Here is a 24,598-nt window from a genome sequence, read left to right as displayed (position 1 = left end):
GTGTGTGTGTGTAACTAGAGCTTGTCTTTCAGTGTGTGTGTGTGTAACTAGAGCTTGTCTTTCAGTGTGTGTGTGTGTAACTAGAGCTTGTCTTTCAGTGTGTGTGTGTGTAACTAGAGCTTGTCTTTCAGTGTGTGTGTGTGTGTAACTAGAGCTTGTCTTTCAGTGTGTGTGTGTGTAACTAGAGCTTGTCTTTCAGTGTGTGTGTGTGTAACTAGAGCTTGTCTTTCAGTGTGTGTGTGTGTAACTAGAGCTTGTCTTTCAGTGTGTGTGTGTAACTAGAGCTTGTCTTTCAGTGTGTGTGTGTGTGTGTAACTAGAGCTTGTCTTTCAGTGTGTGTGTAACTAGAGCTTGTCTTTCAGTGTGTGTGTGTGTGTGTAACTAGAGCTTGTCTTTCAGTGTGTGTGTGTGTGTGTGTAACTAGAGCTTGTCTTTCAGTGTGTGTGTGTAACTAGAGCTTGTCTTTCTGTGTGTGTGTGTGTGTAACTAGAGCTTGTCTTTCAGTGTGTGTGTGTGTGTGTGTAACTAGAGCTTGTCTTTCAGTGTGTGTGTGTGTGTAACTAGAGCTTGTCTTTCAGTGTGTGTGTGTGTGTAACTAGAGCTTGTCTTTCAGTGTGTGTGTGTGTGTAACTAGAGCTTGTCTTTCAGTGTGTGTGTAACTAGAGCTTGTCTTTCAGTGTGTGTGTAACTAGAGCTTGTCTTTCAGTGTGTGTGTAACTAGAGCTTGTCTTTCAGTGTGTGTGTAACTAGAGCTTGTCTTTCAGTGTGTGTGTAACTAGAGCTTGTATTTCAGTGTGTGTGTAACTAGAGCTTGTCTTTCAGTGTGTGTGTAACTAGAGCTTGTCTTTCAGTGTGTGTGTAACTAGAGCTTGTCTTTCAGTGTGTGTGTAACTAGAGCTTGTATTTCAGTGTGTGTGTAACTAGAGCTTGTCTTTCAGTGTGTGTGTAACTAGAGCTTGTCTTTCAGTGTGTGTGTAACTAGAGCTTGTCTTTCAGTGTGTGTGTGTGTGTGTGTAACTAGAGCTTGTCTTTCAGTGTGTGTGTGTAACTAGAGCTTGTCTTTCTGTGTGTGTGTGTGTGTAACTAGAGCTTGTCTTTCAGTGTGTGTGTGTGTGTAACTAGAGCTTGTCTTTCAGTGTGTGTGTAACTAGAGCTTGTCTTTCAGTGTGTGTGTAACTAGAGCTTGTCTTTCAGTGTGTGTGTAACTAGAGCTTGTCTTTCAGTGTGTGTGTAACTAGAGCTTGTCTTTCAGTGTGTGTGTAACTAGAGCTTGTATTTCAGTGTGTGTGTAACTAGAGCTTGTCTTTCAGTGTGTGTGTAACTAGAGCTTGTCTTTCAGTGTGTGTGTAACTAGAGCTTGTCTTTCAGTGTGTGTGTAACTAGAGCTTGTCTTTCAGTGTGTGTGTAACTAGAGCTTGTCTTTCAGTGTGTGTGTAACTAGAGCTTGTCTTTCAGTGTGTGTGTAACTAGAGCTTGTCTTTCAGTGTGTGTGTAACTAGAGCTTGTCTTTCAGTGTGTGTGTGTAACTAGAGCTTGTCTTTCAGTGTGTGTGTGTGTAACTAGAGCTTGTCTTTCAGTGTGTGTGTGTAACTAGAGCTTGTCTTTCAGTGTGTGTGTGTGTGTGTAACTAGAGCTTGTCTTTCAGTGTGTGTGTGTGTGTGTAACTAGAGCTTGTCTTTCAGTGTGTGTGTGTGTGTGTAACTAGAGCTTGTCTTTCAGTGTGTGTGTAACTAGAGCTTGTCTTTCAGTGTGTGTGTGTAACTAGAGCTTGTCTTTCAGTGTGTGTGTAACTAGAGCTTGTCTTTCAGTGTGTGTGTGTAACTAGAGCTTGTCTTTCAGTGTGTGTGTGTGTGTGTGTAACTAGAGCTTGTCTTTCAGTGTGTGTGTAACTAGAGCTTGTCTTTCAGTGTGTGTGTAACTAGAGCTTGTCTTTCAGTGTGTGTGTAACTAGAGCTTGTCTTTCAGTGTGTGTGTAACTAGAGCTTGTCTTTCAGTGTGTGTGTAACTAGAGCTTGTCTTTCTGTGTGTGTGTGTAACTAGAGCTTGTCTTTCTGTGTGTGTGTGTAACTAGAGCTTGTCTTTCTGTGTGTGTGTGTAACTAGAGCTTGTCTTTCAGTGTGTGTGTGTGTGTGTAACTAGAGCTTGTCTTTCAGTGTGTGTGTGTGTGTGTAACTAGAGCTTGTCTTTCAGTGTGTGTGTGTGTGTGTAACTAGAGCTTGTCTTGCAGTGTGTGTGTGTAACTAGAGCTTGTCTTTCAGTGTGTGTGTGTAACTAGAGCTTGTCTTTCAGTGTGTGTGTGTGTGTGTAACTAGAGCTTGTCTTTCAGTGTGTGTGTGTGTGTGTAACTAGAGCTTGTCTTTCAGTGTGTGTAACTAGAGCTTGTCTTTCAGTGTGTGTAACTAGAGCTTGTCTTTCAGTGTGTGTGTAACTAGAGCTTGTCTTTCAGTGTGTGTGTAACTAGAGCTTGTCTTTCAGTGTGTGTGTAACTAGAGCTTGTCTTTCAGTGTGTGTGTAACTAGAGCTTGTCTTTCAGTGTGTGTGTAACTAGAGCTTGTCTTTCTGTGTGTGTGTGTAACTAGAGCTTGTCTTTCTGTGTGTGTGTAACTAGAGCTTGTCTTTCAGTGTGTGTGTAACTAGAGCTTGTCTTTCTGTGTGTGTGTAACTAGAGCTTGTCTTTCAGTGTGTGTGTGTAACTAGAGCTTGTCTTTCAGTGTGTGTGTGTAACTAGAGCTTGTCTTTCAGTGTGTGTGTGTAACTAGAGCTTGTCTTTCAGTGTGTGTGTGTAACTAGAGCTTGTCTTTCAGTGTGTGTGTGTAACTAGAGCTTGTCTTTCAGTGTGTGTGTGTAACTAGAGCTTGTCTTTCAGTGTGTGTGTGTAACTAGAGCTTGTCTTTCAGTGTGTGTGTAACTAGAGCTTGTCTTTCAGTGTGTGTGTAACTAGAGCTTGTCTTTCAGTGTGTGTGTAACTAGAGCTTGTCTTTCAGTGTGTGTGTAACTAGAGCTTGTCTTTCAGTGTGTGTGTAACTAGAGCTTGTCTTTCAGTGTGTGTGTAACTAGAGCTTGTCTTTCAGTGTGTGTGTAACTAGAGCTTGTCTTTCAGTGTGTGTGTAACTAGAGCTTGTCTTTCAGTGTGTGTGTGTAACTAGAGCTTGTCTTTCAGTGTGTGTGTGTAACTAGAGCTTGTCTTTCAGTGTGTGTGTGTAACTAGAGCTTGTCTTTCAGTGTGTGTGTGTAACTAGAGCTTGTCTTTCAGTGTGTGTGTGTAACTAGAGCTTGTCTTTCAGTGTGTGTGTGTAACTAGAGCTTGTCTTTCAGTGTGTGTGTGTAACTAGAGCTTGTCTTTCAGTGTGTGTGTGTAACTAGAGCTTGTCTTTCAGTGTGTGTGTGTAACTAGAGCTTGTCTTTCAGTGTGTGTGTGTAACTAGAGCTTGTCTTTCAGTGTGTGTGTGTAACTAGAGCTTGTCTTTCAGTGTGTGTGTGTAACTAGAGCTTGTCTTTCAGTGTGTGTGTGTAACTAGAGCTTGTCTTTCAGTGTGTGTGTGTAACTAGAGCTTGTCTTTCAGTGTGTGTGTGTAACTAGAGCTTGTCTTTCAGTGTGTGTGTGTGTAACTAGAGCTTGTCTTTCAGTGTGTGTGTGTGTAACTAGAGCTTGTCTTTCAGTGTGTGTGTGTGTAACTAGAGCTTGTCTTTCAGTGTGTGTGTGTGTAACTAGAGCTTGTCTGTTGGCTCTTGTGTTCCCCAGGCTGAAAAGAGTGTGTTTGTAGTGTCTGACCTTGGGTCCCTGATGAGACAGCATGTCCAGTGGCAGCTCACCATGCCCCAGATCAGGCCCTACTACCAGGTCCAATCCAACAGCAGCCCGGTTGTCATCGAGGTCCTGGCCTCTCTCGGCCTCGGCTTCGTCTGTGCTAACAAGGTGAGTGGTACCTTTTATTTTATTTGATCACTTATGTTTTTATGGGTGTTTTATGAAAACAAAGATCTAACAGCTTTCTTGAATACCTTTTCATTCTGTCGGCTTTCTCTGTGCCAGTGGGATCACAAACACTAAAGGTAATAAAACATCCGTCACGCTGACCCTCAGGGACCCCTCAGGGGTGTGTGCTTAGTCCCCTCCTGTACTCCCTGTTCACCCACGACTGCGTGGCCAAACACGACTCCAACACCATCATTAAGTTTGCTGACGACACAACAGTGGTAGGCCTGATAACCAACAACGATGAGACGGCCTATAGGGAGGAGGTCAGAAACCGGACAGTGTGGTGCCAGGACAACAACCTCTCCCTCAATGTGAGCAAGACAAAAGAGCTGATTGTGGACTACAGGACAAGGAGGGCTGAAAACAAACCCATTCTCATCGACGGGGCTGCAGTGGAGCAGGTCGAGAGCTTCAAGTTCCTTGGTGTCCACATCACCAGCAATCTGTGATGTAGTCTCAGGAGACTGAAAAGATTCGTCATGCGTCCCCAGTTCCTCAAAAGGTTCTACAGCTGCACCATCGAGAGCATCGTGACTGGTTGCATCACCGCCTGGTATGGCAACTGCTTGGCATCTAACCGCAAGGCGCTACAGAGGGTAGTGCGAACGGCCCAGTACATCACTGGGGCCAAGCTTCCTGCCATCCAGGACCTATATAATAGGCGGTGTCAGAGGAAAGCCCATAAAGTTGTCAGAGACTCCGGTCACCCAAGTTATAGACTGTTTTCTCTGCTACCGCAGGGTAAGTGGTACCGGAGCGCCAAGTCTAGGACCAAAAGGCTCCTCAATAGCTTCTACCCTCGAGCCATTAGACTGCTGAACAATTAATAAAATCACCACCGGACAATTTACATTGACCCTCCCCTCCCTTTTGTACACTGCAGCTACTCGCTGTTTATTATCTATGTATAGTCACTTCACCCCCACCTACATGTACAAATTACCTCAACAAAACTGTACCCCTCCACATTGACTCTGTACCGTAACACCCTGTATATAGCCTCCACATTGACTCTGTACCGGTACTCCCTGTATATAGCCTCCACATTGACTCTGTACCGGTACCCCCTGTATATAGCCTCCACATTGACTCGGTACCGGTACCCCCTGTATATAGCCTCCACATTGACTCGGTACCGGTACCCCCTGTATATAGCCTCCACATTGACTCGGTACCGGTACCCCCTGTATATAGCCTCCACATTGACTCTGTACCGGTACCCCCTGTATATAGTCTCCACATTGACTCTGTACCGGTACCCCCTGTATATAGTCTCCACATTGACTCTGTACCGGTACCCCCTGTATATAGTCTCCACATTGACTCTGTACCGGTACCCCCTGTATATAGCCTCCACACTGACTCTGTACCGGTACCCCCTGTATATAGCCTCCACACTGACTCAGTACCGGTCCCCCCTGTATATAGCCTCCACACTGACTCAGTACCGGTACCCTCTGTATATAGCCTCCACATTGACTCTGTACCGGTACCCCCTGTATATAGTCTCCACATTGACTCTGTACCGGTACCCCCTGTATATAGCCTCCACATTGACTCTGTACCGGTACCCCCTGTATATAGCCTCCACACTGACTCGGTACCGGTACCCCCTGTATATAGCCTCCACATTGACTCTGTACTGGTACCCCCCGGTATATAGCCTCCACATTGACTCTGTACCGTTTCCCCCTGTATATAGCCTCCACATTGACTCTGTACCGGTACCCCCTGTATATAGCCTCCACATTGACTCTGTACCGGTACCCCCTGTATATAGCCTCCACATTGACTCTGTACCGGTACCCCCTGTATATAGTCTCCACATTGACTCTGTACCGGTACCCCCTGTATATAGCCTCCACATTGACTCTGTACCGGTACCCCCTGTATATAGCCTCCACATTGACTCTGTACCGGTACCCCCTGTATATAGTCTCCACATTGACTCTGTACCGGTACCCCCTGTATATAGCCTCCACACTGACTCTGTACCGGTACCCCCTGTATATAGCCTCCACACTGACTCAGTACCGGTCCCCCCTGTATATAGCCTCCACACTGACTCAGTACCGGTACCCTCTGTATATAGCCTCCACATTGACTCTGTACCGGTACCCCCTGTATATAGTCTCCACATTGACTCTGTACCGGTACCCCCTGTATATAGCCTCCATATTGACTCTGTACCGGTACCCCCTGTATATAGCCTCCACACTGACTCGGTACCGGTACCCCCTGTATATAGCCTCCACATTGACTCTGTACTGGTACCCCCCGGTATATAGCCTCCACATTGACTCTGTACCGTTTCCCCCTGTATATAGCCTCCACATTGACTCTGTACCGGTTCCCCCTGTATATAGCCTCCACATTGACTCTGTACCGGTTCCCCCTGTATATAGCCTCCACATTGACTCTGTACCGGTACCCCCTGTATATAGCCTCCACATTGACTCTGTACCGGTACCCCCTGTATATAGCCTCCACATTGACTCTGTACCGGTACCCCCTGTATATAGCCTCCACATTGACTCTGTACCGGTACCCCCTGTATATAGTCTCCACATTGACTCGGTACCGGTACCCCCTGTATTTAGCCTCATAGTTATTTAGTTTTTTTCTTACTTTAGCTTTTTGCAAATATTTTCTTTACAAAAATCTGTATTGTTGCTTAACTTCTCTAGGGTTTGTGGGACGGTAGCGTCTCACCTCGTCAACAGTCGGTGAAACTGCAGGGTGCCAAATTCAAAACAACAGAAATCCCATAATTTAAATTCCTCAAACATACAAGTATTTTACACCATTTTAAAGATACACTTGTTGTAAATCCAGCCACAGTGTCCGATTTCAAAAAGGCTTTACGACGAAAGCACACCAAACGATTATGTTAGGTCAGAGCCAAGTCACAGAAAAAGACAGCCATTTCTCCAGCCAAAGAGAGGAGTAACAAAAAGCAGAAATGGAGATAAAATGAATCACTAACCTTTGATCTTCATCAGATGACACTCATAGGACTTCATGTTACACAATACATGTATGTTTTGTTCGGTAAAGTTCATATTTATATCCCAAAATCTGAGTTTAGGTGGGACGCTACTGTCTCACTTGGCCAAAAGCCAGAGAAAATGCAGAGCGCCAAATTCAAATAAATTACTATAAAAATCAAACTTTCATTAAATCATACATGAAAGATACCAAATTAAAGCTACACTGGTTGTGAATCCTGCTAACATGTCAGAATTCAAATAGGCTTTTCGGCGAAAGCAAACGATGCTATTATCTGAGGATAGCACCATAGTAAACAAAGAGAGAGAAGAATATTTCAACCCTGCAGGCGCGACACAAAACGCAGAAATAAAAATATAATTCATGCCTTTGACGAGCTTCTGTTGTTGGCACTCCAATATGTCCCATAAACATCACAAATTGTCCTTTTGTTTGATAAATTCCGGCGATATATATCCAAAATGTCCATTTATTTGGCGCGTTTGATCCAGAAAAACACCTGTTCCAAATTGTGAAACATGACTACAAAATATCTCAAAAGTTACCTGTAAACTTTGCCAAAACATTTCAAACTACTTTTGTAATACAACTTTAGGTATTTTTTTTACGTAAATAATCGATAAAATTGAAGACTGGATGATCTGTGTTCAATGCAGGATTAAAACAATCTGTAGCTAGCTTTCTGGTCCCGCGCCTCTATCTAACAGGACACTTCCAGTGACCCTAGTTCAAGATGGCCGTACTTCTTCATTACACAAAGGAATAACCTCAACCAATTTCTAAAGAATGTTGACATCCAGTGGAAGCGGTAGGAACTGCAAGAAGGTCTCTTAGAAATCTGGATTCCCAATGAAAATCCATTGAAAAGAGTGACCTCAACAAACAAAAAAATCTGAATGGTTGGTCCTCGGGGTTTCGCATGCTAAATAAGTTCTGTTATACTCACAGACATGATTCAAACAGTTTTAGAGTCTTCAGAGTGTTTTCTATCCAAATCTACTAATAATATGCATATCTTATCTTCTGGGGATGAGTAGCTGGCAGTTTAATTTGGGCATGCTTTTCATCCAAAATTCCGAATGCTGCCCCCTACCCTAGAGAAGTTAAGGGCTTGTAAATAAGCACGTCACGGTTACGTCTACACCGGTTGTTTTCGACGCATGTAACAAAACATTTTATTTGAACTACACGGGGGAACTTGTTTCATTGTCCTCTCCTAAAATGGAAGTTATGTCCTGTGTTCTAACGTATGTGCATATGATGTGTTGTCTCAGGCTGAAGTCAGTCTGGTGTTGGAACACGGCGTGCCCCCTGAAAACATCATCTTCTCTGGAGTTTGCAAACAGCTGTCCCACATCAAACATGCAGCCAAGAATGGCGTCGACCTCTTGGTGTGCGACAGCGAGACGGAACTCTGCAAGATAGCCCGTTCTCACCCCAATGCCAGGTAGGTGCCCATGCAGACCAGAGTCTATCTATTGCACATCTAGGTGTTTCCAGGTTTGTAGTTAACTGGGAAAAGTTGAAGTAATTCAAAAGGGGAAAAAGCTCCTTCACACTTTATCAGTATCACATACTGATATGACCGTGTCAGGTCTCTGTGAACTATGGACGAGAGGACCGTGTCAGGTCTCTGTGAACTATGGACGAGAGGACCGTGTCAGGTCTCTGTGAACTATGGACGAGAGGACCGTGTCAGGTCTCTGTGAACTATGGACGAGAGGACCGTGTCAGGTCTCTGTGAACTATGGACGAGAGGACCGTGTCAGGTCTCTGTGAACTATGGACGAGAGGACCGTGTCAGGTCTCTGTGAACTATGGACGAGAGGACCGTGTCAGGTCTCTGTGAACTATGGACGAGAGGACCGTGTCAGGTCTCTGTGAACTATGGACGAGAGGACCGTGTCAGGTCTCTGTGAACTATGGACGAGAGGACCGTGTCAGGTCTCTGTGAACTATGGACGAGAGGACCGTGTCAGGTCTCTGAACTATGGGACCGTGTCAGGTCTCTGTGAACTATGGGACCGTGTCAGGTCTCTGTGAACTATGGGACCGTGTCAGGTCTCTGTGAACTATGGGACCGTGTCGGGTCTCTGTGAACTATGGGACCGTGTCGGGTCTCTGTGAACTATGGGACCGTGTCGGGTCTCTGTGAACTATGGGACCGTGTCGGGTCTCTGTGAACTATGGGACCGTGTCGGGTCTCTGTGAACTATGGACGAGAGGACCGTGTCACTAATTCATTTTTGTAAATCCTTCTGTATATTGTTTTTTTTATCAGCACCACAGGTCAGATTCCTGGGACATATGTAAATGTCCTTAGTGAATAAAGTGAATTGTGCCTTGTTCCTCCTCCCAGGCTGCTGGTTCAGGTAACTACATGGGCCCAGGCAGCAGAGACCAGCATGGAGTTTGGCTGCTCTCTGAAGAGCTGTCGGCGCCTGCTGGAGACGGCCAAGGACCTGGGGGTGCAGGTGGTGGGCGTTACGTAAGTACACATCTTTCATAGTGTAGTTGGATGCTGTTCAATGGTGACCATCACAAGAGGCATTTTTTCCATTGTAATGATTTAAAGGGTTGGTTCATCCAATATACATGTTTTAGGTTAAATTAATTTGACCTTGAGTTGCCTGTTGGGCTGTAGCGATAAAATGTAACTGTTTGCTTCAGGCAGTAGCTACCATGATTTTAGCATCTTCCTAATCCTTACAATCGTATGTTAGAAACATAGTTACTACTGTTTGTACAGTAATTGCAATTGTCTTTGGTTGTGTCTTCAGGTTCCACATTCCCAGCTCCTGCAAGGACCTGCAGGCCTACACCCACGCGCTGTCGGATGCCCGCTGTGTGTTTGACATGGGGGTGAGTAGAGGAGCTGACATTTGGATACTATGAAATTGTGGAGGAAAAAGGGGTCAAGGTTTAAAAAAAAAAATCAATACAGGACTAAGATTGAATCGTACGACACCGGCTCTGATGCTCGTTGGATGTGGCAGGGCTTGAAAACTATTACGGACTTCAAAGAGAAGCCCAGACGCGAGCTACCAGGCGAGCAAAATGCTTTTTTGTGCTCGCTTCGAGGCAAGCAACACTGAAGCATGCATGAGTGCACCAGCTGTTCCCGGACGACTGTGTGATCACGCTCTCCGTAGCCGACGTGAGTAAGACCTTTTAAACAGGTCAACAGTCGCAAGGCCGCGGGGCCAGACTAATTACCAGGACGTGTACTCAAAGCATGCACTGACCAACTGGCAAGTGTCTTCACTGACTTTTTCAACCTCTCCCTGACTGGGTCTGTAATACCTACATGTTTCAAGCAGACCACCATAGTCCCTGTGCCCAAGAAAGCGAAGGTAACCAGCCTAAAGTACTACTGCCCGTAGCACTCATGTCGGTTGCCATGAAGTGCTTGAAAGGCTGGTCATGGCTCACGTCAACACCATTATCCCGGAAACCCTAGACCCTCTCCAATTCGCACACCACCCCACCATTTGACGCGATCGCACTCCACACGGCCCTTTCCCACCTGGACAAAAGGAACACCTATGTGAGAATGCTGTTCGTTGACAACAGCTCAGCGTTCAACACCATAGTGCCCTCAAAGCTCATCACTAAGCTAAGGATCCTGGGACTAAACACCTCCCTCTGCAACTGGATCCTGGACTTCCTGACGGGCCGCTCCCAGGTGGTGAGGGTAGGCAACAACACATCTGCTACGCTGATCCTCAACACTGGGGCCCCTCAGGGGTGCGTGCTTAGTCCCCTCCTGTACTCTGTTCACCCACGACTGCGTGGCCAAATACGACTCCAACACCATAAAGTTAGCTGACGACAACAGGGGTATGCCTGATCACCGACTTGGTAGAGTTTTCGATCGGTATTTGAACCCGATCGAACATCTCCGGAGAGACCTGAAAATATCTGTGCAGCAACACTCCCCGTCCAACCTGACAGAGCTTGAGAGGATCTGCAGAGAAGAAATGGGAGAAACTCCCCAAATACAGGTGTGCCAAGCTTGTAGTGTCATACTCAAGAAGACCCAAGGCTGTAATCACTGCCAAAGGTGCTTCAACAAAGTACTGAGTGAAGGGTCTGAATGCCTATGTAAATGTGATATTATTATTATTATTATTAATATTTTTTTTATACATTTGCTAAGATTTCTAAAAAACAGTTTTTGCTTTGTCAGTATGAGATATCGTGTGTAGATTGAGGGGGAAAAATGATTTTAATCCATTTTAGAACAAGGCTGTAACTCAACAAAATGTGGGGAGAAAGTCAGTGTTCATACATAAGGTATGCTACAGTAGAAACGACCACATACAGATAATTATCAGGCAGCGTGCCTTGAGGGCAGGTTAGCTGTCCTGTCGCGTAACAATCACACGTTGGAACAGTGAGAGCATTCTGACCAGCTGGATATTTGGAACTCGCGCGTGAGAAGTTTATGTCCATAGACATCCTGTAAGTGTTCAATATCTAATTCTCAGGCCTGATCTCTCCCCCCCTCCCTTCTTTTTTTGCTCTTTAAAAAAAAAAAATCTGTCTCTTTCCTGGTTAGGCAGAGTTGGGGTTCAACATGAGCATCCTGGATATTGGTGGTGGATTCTCTGGCTCAGAGTTTCAGCTCAAACAGGTACGTGATGATACCTCTCATCACATGGCATTACTTACAATCTGCATCGTTTTTTGTTGTTGTATGTTATCCCAAATGGCCCCCTATTCCTAATGGGCCCTGGTAATACGTAGGGCACTATAGAGGGAATATAATGGTGTTTTGGACACAGACATTACTCAACTGACTTCCTCTCTCTGTAGGTTCATACCGCTGTCACACTGCTGCTGGATGCCTACTTCCCCACGCTGTCTGGAGTGCAGGTCATCGCTCAGCCTGGTAGCTACTACGTCTCCTCTGCCTTCACTCTGGCTGTCAATGTCATCGGCAAGAAGGTTGTGGCCCGGGACTGGAACGGCCTCGCTCAGGGTGAGTCGACTGACTGACTGCCGTCACGACTATTCATTGCTCCCGGGTTGCTGTTGATAATGACAGAGCCTGGCCGTGACTACACCCTCTAAGGGTGTTTCGGGAAAGATAGAAAAGTGTGTTTTTTTTAAGCATATCCTATTTAATTAATGGGATAGAATGAAGGCAGTACTTCTCTGTAGGAGGAGAATGATCTTTAACAGAGCAAACACACCATGTAAGAGAATATCTTTGAGCAGGTGGATGTTGTATAACATTACAATGAACCCACGAAGGGGCCTACGGTATATTGTAGAACATTACAATGAACCCACTAAGGAGCCTACGGTATATTGTAGAACATTACAATGAACCCACTAAGGGGCCTACGGTATATTGTACAACATTACAATGAACCCACTAAGGAGCCTACGGTATATTGTAGAACATTACAATGAACCCACTAAGGGGCCTACGGTATATTGTACAACATTACAATGAACCCACTAAGGAGCCTACGGTATATTGTAGAACATTACAATGAACCCACTAAGGAGCCTACGGTATATTGTAGAACATTACAATGAACCCACTAAGGGGCCTACGGTATATTGTACAACATTACAATGAACCCACTAAGGAGCCTACGGTATATTGTAGAACATTACAATGAACCCACTAAGGGCCCTACGGTATATTGCGGTCTCTTTGTTGATGTACTTCGTTTTGAAACATCCTGTCTATCCCCTCATCCATCTTCAGATGAGCTGACGCCAGATGACGAGCCAGAGTTCCTGTACTACCTGAACGATGGCGTCTACGGGTCTTTCTCCAGCAAGCTGCTAGGAAGCACCATCCCTGCCCCGGCTGTGCACAAGGTCAGTAGCAGCTAGCCGGGTCCTCATCAGAGGAGACGAGGTCAGTAGCAGCTAGCCGGGTCCTCATCAGAGGAGACGAGGTCAGTAGCAGCTAGCCGGGTCCTCATCAGAGGAGACGAGGTCAGTAGCAGCTAGCCGGGTCCTCATCAGAGGAGACGAGGTCAGTAGCAGCTAGCCGGGTCCTCATCAGAGGAGACGAGGTCAGTAGCAGCTAGCCGGGTCCTCATCAGAGGAGACGAGGTCAGTAGCAGCTAGCCGGGTCCTCATCAGAGGAGACGAGGTCAGTAGCAGCTAGCCGGGTCCTCATCAGAGGAGACGAGGTCAGTAGCAGCTAGCCGGGTCCTCATCAGAGGAGACGAGGTCAGTAGCAGCTAGCCGGGTCCTCATCAGAGGAGACGAGGTCAGTAGCAGCTAGCCGGGTCCTCATCAGAGGAGACGAGGTCAGTAGCAGCTGGCCGGGTCCTCATCAGAGGAGACGAGGTCAGTAGCAGCTGGCCGGGTCCTCATCAGAGGAGACGAGGTCAGTAGCAGCTGGCCGGGTCCTCATCAGAGGAGACGAGGTCAGTAGCAGCTGGCCGGGTCCTCATCAGAGGAGACGAGGTCAGTAGCAGCTGGCCGGGTCCTCATCAGAGGAGACGAGGTCAGTAGCAGCTAGCCGGGTCCTCATCAGAGGAGACGAGGTCAGTAGCAGCTGGCCGGGTCCTCATCAGAGGAGACGAGGTCAGTAGCAGCTGGCCGGGTCCTCATCAGAGGAGACGAGGTCAGTAGCAGCTGGCCGGGTCCTCATCAGAGGAGACGAGGTCAGTAGCAGCTGGCCGGGTCCTCATCAGAGGAGACGAGGTCAGTAGCAGCTAGCCAGGTCCTCATCAGAGGAGACGAGGTCAGTAGCAGCTGGCCGGATCCTCATCAGAGGAGACGAGGTCAGTAGCAGCTGGCCGGGTCCTCAGAGGAGACGAGGTCAGTAGCAGCTGGCCGGGTCCTCAGAGGAGACGAGGTCAGTAGCAGCTGGCCGGGTCCTCAGAGGAGACGAGGTCAGTAGCAGCTGGCCGGGTCCTCAGAGGAGACGAGGTCAGTAGCAGCTAGCCAGGTCCTCATCAGAGGAGACGAGGTCAGTAGCAGCTAGCCAGGTCCTCATCAGAAGAGACGAGGTCAGTAGCAGCTGGCCGGGTCCTCATCAGAGGAGACGAGGTCAGTAGCAGCTGGCCGGGTCCTCATCAGAGGAGACGAGGTCAGTAGCAGCTGGCCGGGTCCTCATCAGAGGAGACGAGGTCAGTAGCAGCTGGCCGGGTCCTCATCAGAGGAGACGAGGTCAGTAGCAGCTGGCCGGGTCCTCATCAGAGGAGACGAGGTCAGTAGCAGCTGGCCGGGTCCTCATCAGAGGAGACGAGGTCAGTAGCAGCTGGCCGGGTCCTCATCAGAGGAGACGAGGTCAGTAGCAGCTGGCCGGGTCCTCATCAGAGGAGACGAGGTCAGTAGCAGCTGGCCGGGTCCTCATCAGAGGAGACGAGGTCAGTAGCAGCTGGCCGGGTCCTCATCAGAGGAGACGAGGTCAGTAGCAGCTGGCCGGGTCCTCATCAGAGGAGACGAGGTCAGTAGCAGCTGGCCGGGTCCTCATCAGAGGAGACGAGGTCAGTAGCAGCTGGCCGGGTCCTCATCAGAGGAGACGAGGTCAGTAGCAGCTGGCCGGGTCCTCATCAGAGGAGACGAGGTCAGTAGCAGCTGGCCGGGTCCTCATCAGAGGAGACGAGGTCAGTAGCAGCTGGCCGGGTCCTCATCAGAGGAGACGAGGTCAGTAGCAGCTGGCCGGGTCCTCATCAGAGGAGACGAGGTCAGTAGCAGCTGGCCGGGTCCTCATCAGAGGAGACGAGGTCAGTAGCAGCTGGCCGGGTCCTCATCAGAGGAGACGAGGTCAGTAGCAGCTGGCCGGGTCCTCAGAGGAGACGAGGTCAGTAGCAGCTAGCCAGGTCCTCATCAGAGGAGACGAGGTGCAGTAGCAGCTAGCCAGGTCCTCATCAGAGGAGACGAGGTGCAGTGAGTGGAGTCTCTATCATTTGCTGTTTGATATGCCTCACCTGCTCAAAGACCGTGTGTGTAATCTTAACCTCTCCTTCCACAGAGGGGGTCTACGGCGGAGGAGCCAGTGTTCTCCAGCAGCCTGTGGGGTCCATCATGTGACAGCCTAGACCAGCTGGTAGACCACTGCCTGCTGCCTGAGCTCAGCCCTGGAGACTGGCTGGTCTTTAACAACATGGGGGCTGCTGGCCTGGGGGACCTGTCCTCCTTCAGTGACCCCTCAGCCATCAGACCACCTGTCTACTACACTGTCTCCACTGCTGACTGGTACGGCCTAGTTATAGTGCTGCAGGGGGAGGTCTGTGTACTTCTCTCTAGTGTTGCTTCATGTGTTGTGTCTCTAGTCAGATAGTTAGAACGTAGCTTTCTTACCCACTAATGTCTCTAGTCAGATAGTTAGAACGTAGCTTTCTTACCAACTAATGTCTCTAGTCAGATAGTTAGAACGTAGCTTTCTTACCAACTAATGGCTATGTCTCTAGTCAGATAGTTAGAACGTAGCTTTCTTACCAACTAATGGCTATGTCTCTAGTCAGATAGTTAGAATGTAGCTTTCTTACCAACTAATGTCTCTAGTCAGATAATTAGAACGTAGCTTTCTTACCAACTAATGTCTCTAGTCAGATAGTTAGAATGTAGCTTTCTTACCATCTAATAACTATGTCTCTAGTCAGATAGTTAGAATGTAGCTTTCTTACCAACTAATGGCTATGTCTCTAGTCAGATAATTAGAATGTAGCTTTCTTACCAACTAATGGCTATGTCTCTAGTCAGAAAGGTAGAACGTAGCTTTCTTACCAACTAATGGCTATGTCTCTAGTCAGATAGTTAGAATGTAGCTTTCTTACCAACTAATGACTGTCTCTAGTCAGTTAGAATGTAGCTTTCTTACCCACTGTCTCTAGTCAGATAGTTAGAACGTAGCTTTCTTACCAGCTAATAACTGTCTCTAGTCAGATAGAACGTAGCTTTCTTACCAACTAATAACTATGTCTCTAGTCAGATAGTTAGAATGTAGCTTTCTTACCAGCTAATAACTGTCTCTAGTCAGATAGAACGTAGCTTTCTTACCAACTAATAACTATGTCTCTAGTCAGATAATTAGAACGTAGCTTTCTTACCAACTAATGGCTATGTCTCTGGTCAGATAATTAGAACGTAGCTTTCTTACCAACTAATGGCTGTCTCTAGTCAGATAGTTAGAACGTAGCTTTCTTACCAACTAATGACTATGTCTCTAGTCAGATAGTTAGAACGTAGCTTTCTTACCCACTAATGGCTATGTCTCTAGTCAGATAATTAGAACGTAGCTTTCTTACCAACTAATGTCTATGTCTCTAGTCAGATAGTTAGAACGTAGCTTTCTAATGTCAACCAAAGCCATTAGTTGGTAAGAAAGCTACGTTCTAACTATCTGACCAGAGACATAGTCATTAGTTTGTAAGAAAGCTACGTTCTAACCATCTGACTAGAGACATAGTTAGAACGTAGCTTTCTTACCAACTAATGGCTATGTCTCTAGTCAGATAGTTAGAACGTAGCTTTCTTACCAACTAATGGCTATGTCTCTAGTCAGATAATTAGAACGTAGCTTTCTTACAATCTGACCAGGGACATAGCCATTAGTTGGTAAGAAACTACGTTCTAATTATTTGACTAGAGACATAGTCATTAGTTGGTAAGAAAGCTACGTTCTAACCATCTGACTAGAGACATAGTTAGAACGTAGCTTTCTTACCAACTAATGGCTATGTCTCTAGTCAGATAGTTAGAACGTAGCTTTCTTACCAACTAATGGCTATGTCTCTAGTCAGATAATTAGAACGTAGCTTTCTTACCCACTAATGGCTACGTCTCTAGTCAGATAGCCATTAGTTGGTAAGAAAGCTACGTTCTGACTAGAGACATAGTCATTAGTGGGTAAGAAAGCTACGTTCTAATTATCTGACTAGAGACATAGTCATTAGTGGGTAAGAAAGCTACGTTCTAATTATCTGACTAGAGACATAGCCATTAGTTGGTAAGAAAGCTACGTTCTAATTATCTGACTAGAGACATAGCCATTAGTTGGTAAGAAAGCTACGTTCTATGTCTCTAGTCAGATAATTAGAACGTAGCTTTCTTACCAACTAATGGCTATGTCTCTAGTCAGATAATTAGAACGTAGCTTTCTTACCCACTAATGACTATGTCTCTAGTCAGATAGAACGTAGCTTTCTTACCAACTAATGGCTATCTGACTAGAGACATAGTCATTAGTGGGTAAGAAAGCTACGTTCTAATTATCTGACTAGAGACATAGCCATTAGTTGGTAAGAAAGCTACGTTCTAATTATCTGACTAGAGACATAGAACGTAGCTTTCTTACCAACTAATGGCTATGTCTCTAGTCAGATAGAACGTAGCTTTCTTACCAACTAATGACTATGTCTCTAGTCAGAACGTAGCTTTCTTACCAACTAATGGATATCTGACTAGAGACATAGCCATTAGTGGGTAAGAAAGCTACGTTCTAATTATCTGACTAGAGACATAGACATTAGTGGGTAAGAAAGCTACGTTCTATCTGACTAGAGACATAGCCATTAGTTGGTAAGAAAGCTACGTTCTAATTATCTGACTAGAGACATAGCCATTAGTTGGTAAGAAAGCTACGTTCTAATTATCTGACTAGAGACATAGCCATTAGTTGGTAAGAAAGCTACGTTCTAATTATCTGACTAGAGACATAGTCATTAGTTGGTAAGAAAGCTACGTTCTAATTATCTGACTAGAGACATAGCCATTAGTTGGTAAGAAAGCTACGTTCTAATTATCTGACTAGAGACATAGTCATTAGTGGGTAAGAAAGCTATGTTCTAACTATCTGACTAGAGACATAGCCATTAGTTGACGTAAGAAAGCTACGTTCTAATTATCTGACTAGATACTTAGTTGCTAAGAAAGCTACATTCTAACTATCTGACTAGAGACATAGCCATTAGTTGGTAAGAAAGCTACGTTCTAATTATCTGACTAGAGACATAGCCATTAGTTGGTAAGAAAGCTACGTTCTAATTATCTGACTAGAGACATAGCCATTAGTTGGTAAGAAAGCTACGTTCTAATTATCTGACTAGAGACATAGCCATTAGTTGGTAAGAAAGCTACGTTCTAATTATCTGACTAGAGACATAGTCATTAGTTGGTAAGAAAGCTACGTTCTAATTATCTGACTAGAGACATAGTCATTAGTGGGTAAGAAAGCTATGTTCTAACTATCTGACTAGAGACATAGCCATTAGTTGACGTAAGAAAGCTACGTTCTAATTATCTGACTAGAGACTTAGTTGCTAAGAAAGCTACATTCTAACTATCTGACTAGAGACATAGCCATTAGTTGGTAAGAAAGCTACGTTCTAATTATCTGACTAGATACATAGACATTAGTTAGTTAGAACGTAGCTTTCTTACCATCTGACTAGAGACATAGCCATTAGTTAGAATGTAGCTTTCTTACCAACTATCTGACTAGAGACATAGCCATTAGTTAGAACATAGCTTTCTTACCAACTATCTGACTAGAGACATAGTCATTAGTGGGTAAGAAAGCTACGTTCTAATTATCTGACTAGAGACATAGCCATTAGTGGGTAAGAAAGCTACCTTCTAACTATCTGACTAGAGACATAGTTATTAGTTAGAACGTAGCTTTCTTACCCACTATCTGACTAGAGACATAGCCATTAGTTGGTAAGAAAGCTACGTTCTAACTATCTGACTAGAGACATAGCCATTAGTTAGTTAGAACGTAGCTTTCTTACCATCTGACTAGAGACATAGCCATTAGTTGGTAAGAAAGCTACGTTCTGACTAGAGACATAGCCATTAGTTAGAACGTAGCTTTCTTACCAACTATCTGACTAGAGACATAGCCATTAGTTGGTAAGAAAGCTACGTTCTAACTATCTGACTAGAGACATAGTCATTAGTGGGTAAGAAAGCTACATTCTAACTATCTGACTAGAGACATAGTTATTAGTTGGTAAGAAAGCTACGTTCTAACTATCTGACTAGAGACATAGCCATTAGTTGCTAAGAAAGCTACGTTCTAACTATCTGACTAGAGACATAGTTATTAGTTGGTAAGAAAGCTACGTTCTAATTATCTGACTAGAGACATAGCCATTAGTTGGTAAGAAAGCTACGTTCTAACTAACTAATAACTATGTCTCTAGTCAGATAGTTAGAACGTAGCTTTCTTACCAACTAATGACTATGTCTCTAGTCAGAACGTAGCTTTCTTACCAACTAATGGCTACGTCTCTAGTCAGAACGTAGCTTTCTTACCAACTAATGGCTACGTCTCTAGTCAGAACGTAGCTTTCTTACCAACTAATGGCTACGTCTCTAGTCAGAACGTAGCTTTCTTACCAACTAATGGCTATGTCTCTAGTCAGATAGTTAGAACGTAGCTTTCTTACCATCTGACTAGAGACATAGCCATTAGTGGGTAAGAAAGCTACATTCTAACTATCTGACTAGAGACATAGACATTAGTTGGTAAGAAAGCTACGTTCTAATTATCTGACTAGAGACATAGTCATTAGTGGGTAAGAAAGCTACGTTCTAATTATCTGACTAGATACATAGACATTAGTTAGTTAGAACGTAGCTTTCTTACCATCTGACTAGAGACATAGCCATTAGTTAGAATGTAGCTTTCTTACCAACTATCTGACTAGAGACATAGCCATTAGTTAGAACATAGCTTTCTTACCAACTATCTGACTAGAGACATAGTCATTAGTGGGTAAGAAAGCTACGTTCTAATTATCTGACTAGAGACATAGCCATTAGTGGGTAAGAAAGCTACCTTCTAACTATCTGACTAGAGACATAGTTATTAGTTAGAACGTAGCTTTCTTACCCACTATCTGACTAGAGACATAGCCATTAGTTGGTAAGAAAGCTACGTTCTAACTATCTGACTAGAGACATAGCCATTAGTTAGTTAGAACGTAGCTTTCTTACCATCTGACTAGAGACATAGCCATTAGTTGGTAAGAAAGCTACGTTCTGACTAGAGACATAGCCATTAGTTGGTAAGAAAGCTACGTTCTAACTATCTGACTAGAGACATAGCCATTAGTTGGTAAGAAAGCTACGTTCTAACTATCTGACTAGAGACATAGTCATTAGTGGGTAAGAAAGCTACATTCTAACTATCTGACTAGAGACATAGTTATTAGTTGGTAAGAAAGCTACGTTCTAACTATCTGACTAGAGACATAGCCATTAGTTGCTAAGAAAGCTACGTTCTAACTATCTGACTAGAGACATAGTTATTAGTTGGTAAGAAAGCTACGTTCTAATTATCTGACTAGAGACATAGCCATTAGTTGGTAAGAAAGCTACGTTCTAACTAACTAATAACTATGTCTCTAGTCAGATAGTTAGAACGTAGCTTTCTTACCAACTAATGACTATGTCTCTAGTCAGAACGTAGCTTTCTTACCAACTAATGGCTACGTCTCTAGTCAGAACGTAGCTTTCTTACCAACTAATGGCTACGTCTCTAGTCAGAACGTAGCTTTCTTACCAACTAATGGCTACGTCTCTAGTCAGAACGTAGCTTTCTTACCAACTAATGGCTATGTCTCTAGTCAGATAGTTAGAACGTAGCTTTCTTACCATCTGACTAGAGACATAGCCATTAGTGGGTAAGAAAGCTACATTCTAACTATCTGACTAGAGACATAGACATTAGTTGGTAAGAAAGCTACGTTCTAATTATCTGACTAGAGACATAGTCATTAGTGGGTAAGAAAGCTACGTTCTAATTATCTGACTAGAGACATAGCCATTAATTGGTAAGAAAGCTACGTTCTAATTATCTGACTAGAGACATTAGTTGGTAAGAAAGCTACGTTCTAACTATCTGACTAGAGACATAGTTATTAGTTGGTAAGAAAGCTACGTTCTAATTATCTGACTAGAGACATAGTCATTAGTGGGTAAGAAAGCTACGTTCTAATTATCTGACTAGAGACATAGCAATTAGTGGGTAAGAAAGCTACGTTCTAACTATCTGACTAGAGACATAGCCATTAGTGGGTAAGAAAGCTACGTTCTAACTATCTGACTAGAGACATAGTTATTAGTGGGTAAGAAAGCTACGTTCTAACTATCTGACTAGAGACATAGCCATTAGTTGGTAAGAAAGCTACGTTCTGACTAGAGACGTAGCCATTAGTTGGTAAGAAAGCTACGTTCTGATTATCTGACTAGAGACATAGTCATTAGTTGGTAAGAAAGCTACGTTCTGACTAGAGACGTAGCCATTAGTTGGTAAGAAAGCTACGTTCTGATTATCTGACTAGAGACATAGTCATTAGTTGGTAAGAAAGCTACGTTCTAATTATCTGACTAGAGACATAGCCATTAATTGGTAAGAAAGCTACGTTCTAATTATCTGACTAGAGACATTAGTTGGTAAGAAAGCTACGTTCTAACTATCTGACTAGAGACATAGTCATTAGTTGGTAAGAAAGCTACGTTCTGACTAGAGACATAGTCATTAGTTGGTAAGAAAGCTACGTTCTAACTATCTGACTAGAGACATAGCCATTAGTTGACGTAAGAAAGCTACGTTCTAATTATCTGACTAGAGACATAGTCATTAGTTGGTAAGAAAGCTACGTTCTGACTAGAGACATAGTCATTAGTTGGTAAGAAAGCTACGTTCTAACTATCTGACTAGAGACATAGCCATTAGTTGACGTAAGAAAGCTACGTTCTAACTATCTGACTAGAGACATAGACATTAGTTGACGTAAGAAAGCTACGTTCTAATTATCTGACTAGAGACATAGTCATTAGTTGGTAAGAAAGCTACGTTCTAACTATCTGACTAGAGACATAGTCATTAGTTGGTAAGAAAGCTACGTTCTAATTATCTGACTAGAGACATAGTCATTAGTTGGTAAGAAAGCTACATTCTAATTATCTGACTAGAGACATAGTCATTAGTTGGTAAGAAAGCTACGTTCTAACTATCTGACTAGAGACATAGCCATTAGTTGTTAAGAAAGCTACGTTCTAATTATCTGACTAGAGACATAGCCATTAGTTGGTAAGAAAGCTACGTTCTAATTATCTGACTAGAGACATAGACATTAGTTGGTAAGAAAGCTACATTCTAACTATCTGACTAGAGACATAGTCATTAGTTGGTAAGAAAGCTACGTTCTAACTATCTGACTAGAGACATAGTCATTAGTTGGTAAGAAAGCTACGTTCTAATTATCTGACTAGAGACATAGTCATTAGTTGGTAAGAAAGCTACGTTCTAATTATCTGACTAGAGACATAGCCATTAGTTGGTAAGAAAGCTACGTTCTATCTGACTAGAGACATTAGTTGGTAAGAAAGCTACGTTCTAATTATCTGACTAGGTACAAGAAATATTCGTTCACCCACTTCTTCCATCTTCACTGTTTGTGATAGATAATATATCAAAACATTGACAAGTTGTATACTGAAAGATATTGTTGGAAGCTATACCGTCACTGCCCATTCCTGCTTTATTGTATTCCACTGCACCTTTATTAGTCAAATGATTTTCCTCTGTGTTCCCCAGGTACAACATACAGGAGGCTGGGATCGCTGTGGACAACATCATGAAGAACTTCTCCATGGTCCTGTACGGTGCATAGCTCTGTCCCTCTCCGTTGTGACATCCTAGAGAGATCTCCTGGGCTTTCAGTGGTCGACATTCCAACAGCCTTGGAAAATGCAGTGTTCAACTTTCCAGGAAGGTTGAAATAGACTTGTGATTTCCTGGGAACAGAAAACGATTTATTGGTGACCCATAACTCAATTCTCAATTTGTTTAGGAAAAAAGAAAAAGATCAACGTTTTATCCCTCTTCCTACTCGCCCCTCTTCCTCCTCACCCCTCCTCCTCAGTCAGTTAGAAAACAACACGTTTATCCCTCTTCCTACTCGCCCCTCTTCCTCCTCACCCCTCCTCCTCAGTCAGTTAGAAAACAATACGTTTATCCCTCTTCCTACTCGCCCCTCTTCCTCCTCACCCCTCCTCCTCAGTCAGTTAGAAAACAACACGTTTATCCCTCTTCCTACTCGCCCCTCTTCCTCCTCACCCCTCCTCCTCAGTCAGTTAGAAAACAATACGTTTATCCCTCTTCCTACTCGCCCCTCTTCCTCCTCACCCCTCCTCCTCAGTCAGTTAGAAAACAACACGTTTATCCCTCTTCCTACTCGCCCCTCTTCCTCCTCACCCCTCCTCCTCAGTCAGTTAGAAAACAACACGTTTATCCCTCTTCCTACTCGCCCCTCTTCCTCCTCACCCCTCCTCCTCAGTCAGTTAGAAAACAATACGTTTATCCCTCTTCCTACTCGCCCCTCTTCCTCCTCACCCCTCCTCAGTCAGTTAGAAAACAACACGTTTATCCCTCTTCCTACTCGCCCCTCTTCCTCCTCACCCCTCCTCCTCAGTCAGTTAGAAAACAACACGTTTATCCCTCTTCCTACTCGCCCCTCTTCCTCCTCACCCCTCCTCCTCAGTCAGTTAGAAAACAACACGTTTATCCCTCTTCCTACTCGCCCCTCTTCCTCCTCACCCCTCCTCCTCAGTCAGTTAGAAAACAACACGTTTATCCCTCTTCCTACTCGCCCCTCTTCCTCCTCACCCCTCCTCCTCAGTCAGTTAGAAAACAACACGTTTATCCCTCTTCCTACTTGCCCCTCTTCCTCCTCACCCCTCCTCCTCAGTCAGTTAGAAAACAACACGTTTATCCCTCTTCCTACTCGCCCCTCTTCCTCCTCACCCCTCCTCCTCAGTCAGTTAGAAAACAACACGTTTATCCCTCTTCCTACTCGCCCCTCTTCCTCCTCACCCCTCCTCCTCAGTCAGTTAGAAAACACATTCATCGCCGTTTCTTCTCGTTCCTCCTCTTCCTCAGTCCCTCCTCCTCCTCAGTCAGATAGAAAACAACACGTTTAACAGTAACATATGCAACAAAATGGATGACTGTGTAGATGGAACCCCGCTTCCTAACCAGGTTTATTCATTAGATAGTTTACATAAATGTGTAATTGGTTCATTTCTATTATATATTGATTACCTGTTGACAGTCTTGTAAAAATCACTTGTCTGTTCAACATGATGATGCATTTGTCTATAGAAGATGATTCGCCAGGTTTAATATTTAAAATCAGTACTACATTTTTTGCTTTTGATCCCATAGTCTAGTGATGTTAACTTTAACCCATTCTTGATTACGTTTCGTATTTTATTTGGGTTTATTAATTGCATTTTTGTAAAATAATATGGAGCATGTGTGAGGTCCAGCCAACATTTCCCCAAGTACATGCGGTTTTACTTAGCAATATCTTCCGTGGGAATACTGTTGTCTGATTGAACGCTACGTGGATAACTGTGATTCCATTGCGACATCTTAACGTTCCTACTTGGTGAGAGGGGCATTTGAAGGATTTGTTGAAGTGATTTCTGATCAGAGGAACGCCCACAGTCTGAACAGAACTAGCTGGGTTCTGTTTGCTAATGTACAGACAGAACTTTACCAGGCTAGCAGACAGTGGTCCTCGGTTCGAATTCCTTTCGAGGTAAGTGTTCTGGACAGCAAAGCCCCCTACAGCGTTACAGCCCATGGCTTTCACTCTGAGCATGCTG

At 44.4% G+C, this 24,598-nt stretch overlaps 1 protein-coding gene across 2 annotated transcripts in view; it reads left to right on the top strand.

The window, feature by feature from the left end:
- Positions 1-23,611, top strand: part of azin1b (antizyme inhibitor 1b) — a 29,064-nt gene extending 5,453 nt beyond the window's left edge. The window contains exons 4-12 of one of the 2 annotated variants that reach the window (XM_038972198.1): positions 3,743-3,916; positions 8,263-8,435; positions 9,348-9,476; positions 9,769-9,850; positions 11,550-11,624; positions 11,807-11,972; positions 12,714-12,829; positions 14,946-15,169; positions 22,524-23,611. In XM_038972198.1, the coding sequence (XP_038828126.1) occupies positions 3,743-3,916; positions 8,263-8,435; positions 9,348-9,476; positions 9,769-9,850; positions 11,550-11,624; positions 11,807-11,972; positions 12,714-12,829; positions 14,946-15,169; positions 22,524-22,599 (1,215 nt within the window). In that variant the 3' untranslated portion in view covers positions 22,600-23,611. Of the gene's footprint in view, positions 1-3,742; positions 3,917-4,675; positions 4,721-8,262; positions 8,436-9,347; positions 9,477-9,768; positions 9,851-11,549; positions 11,625-11,806; positions 11,973-12,713; positions 12,830-14,945; positions 15,170-22,523 lie in introns of those variants that run through there. The other variant, XM_038972199.1, reaches the window with a different exon arrangement.
- Positions 23,612-24,598: the final 987 nt, after the last annotated feature.

Source organism: Salvelinus namaycush, chromosome 32, assembly GCF_016432855.1.
Source record: "Salvelinus namaycush isolate Seneca chromosome 32, SaNama_1.0, whole genome shotgun sequence".
Lineage (NCBI taxonomy): Eukaryota > Metazoa > Chordata > Actinopteri > Salmoniformes > Salmonidae > Salvelinus > Salvelinus namaycush.
Note: the sequence above shows the minus strand (reverse complement) of the source record. Positions and strands in the feature narration are given on the sequence as shown.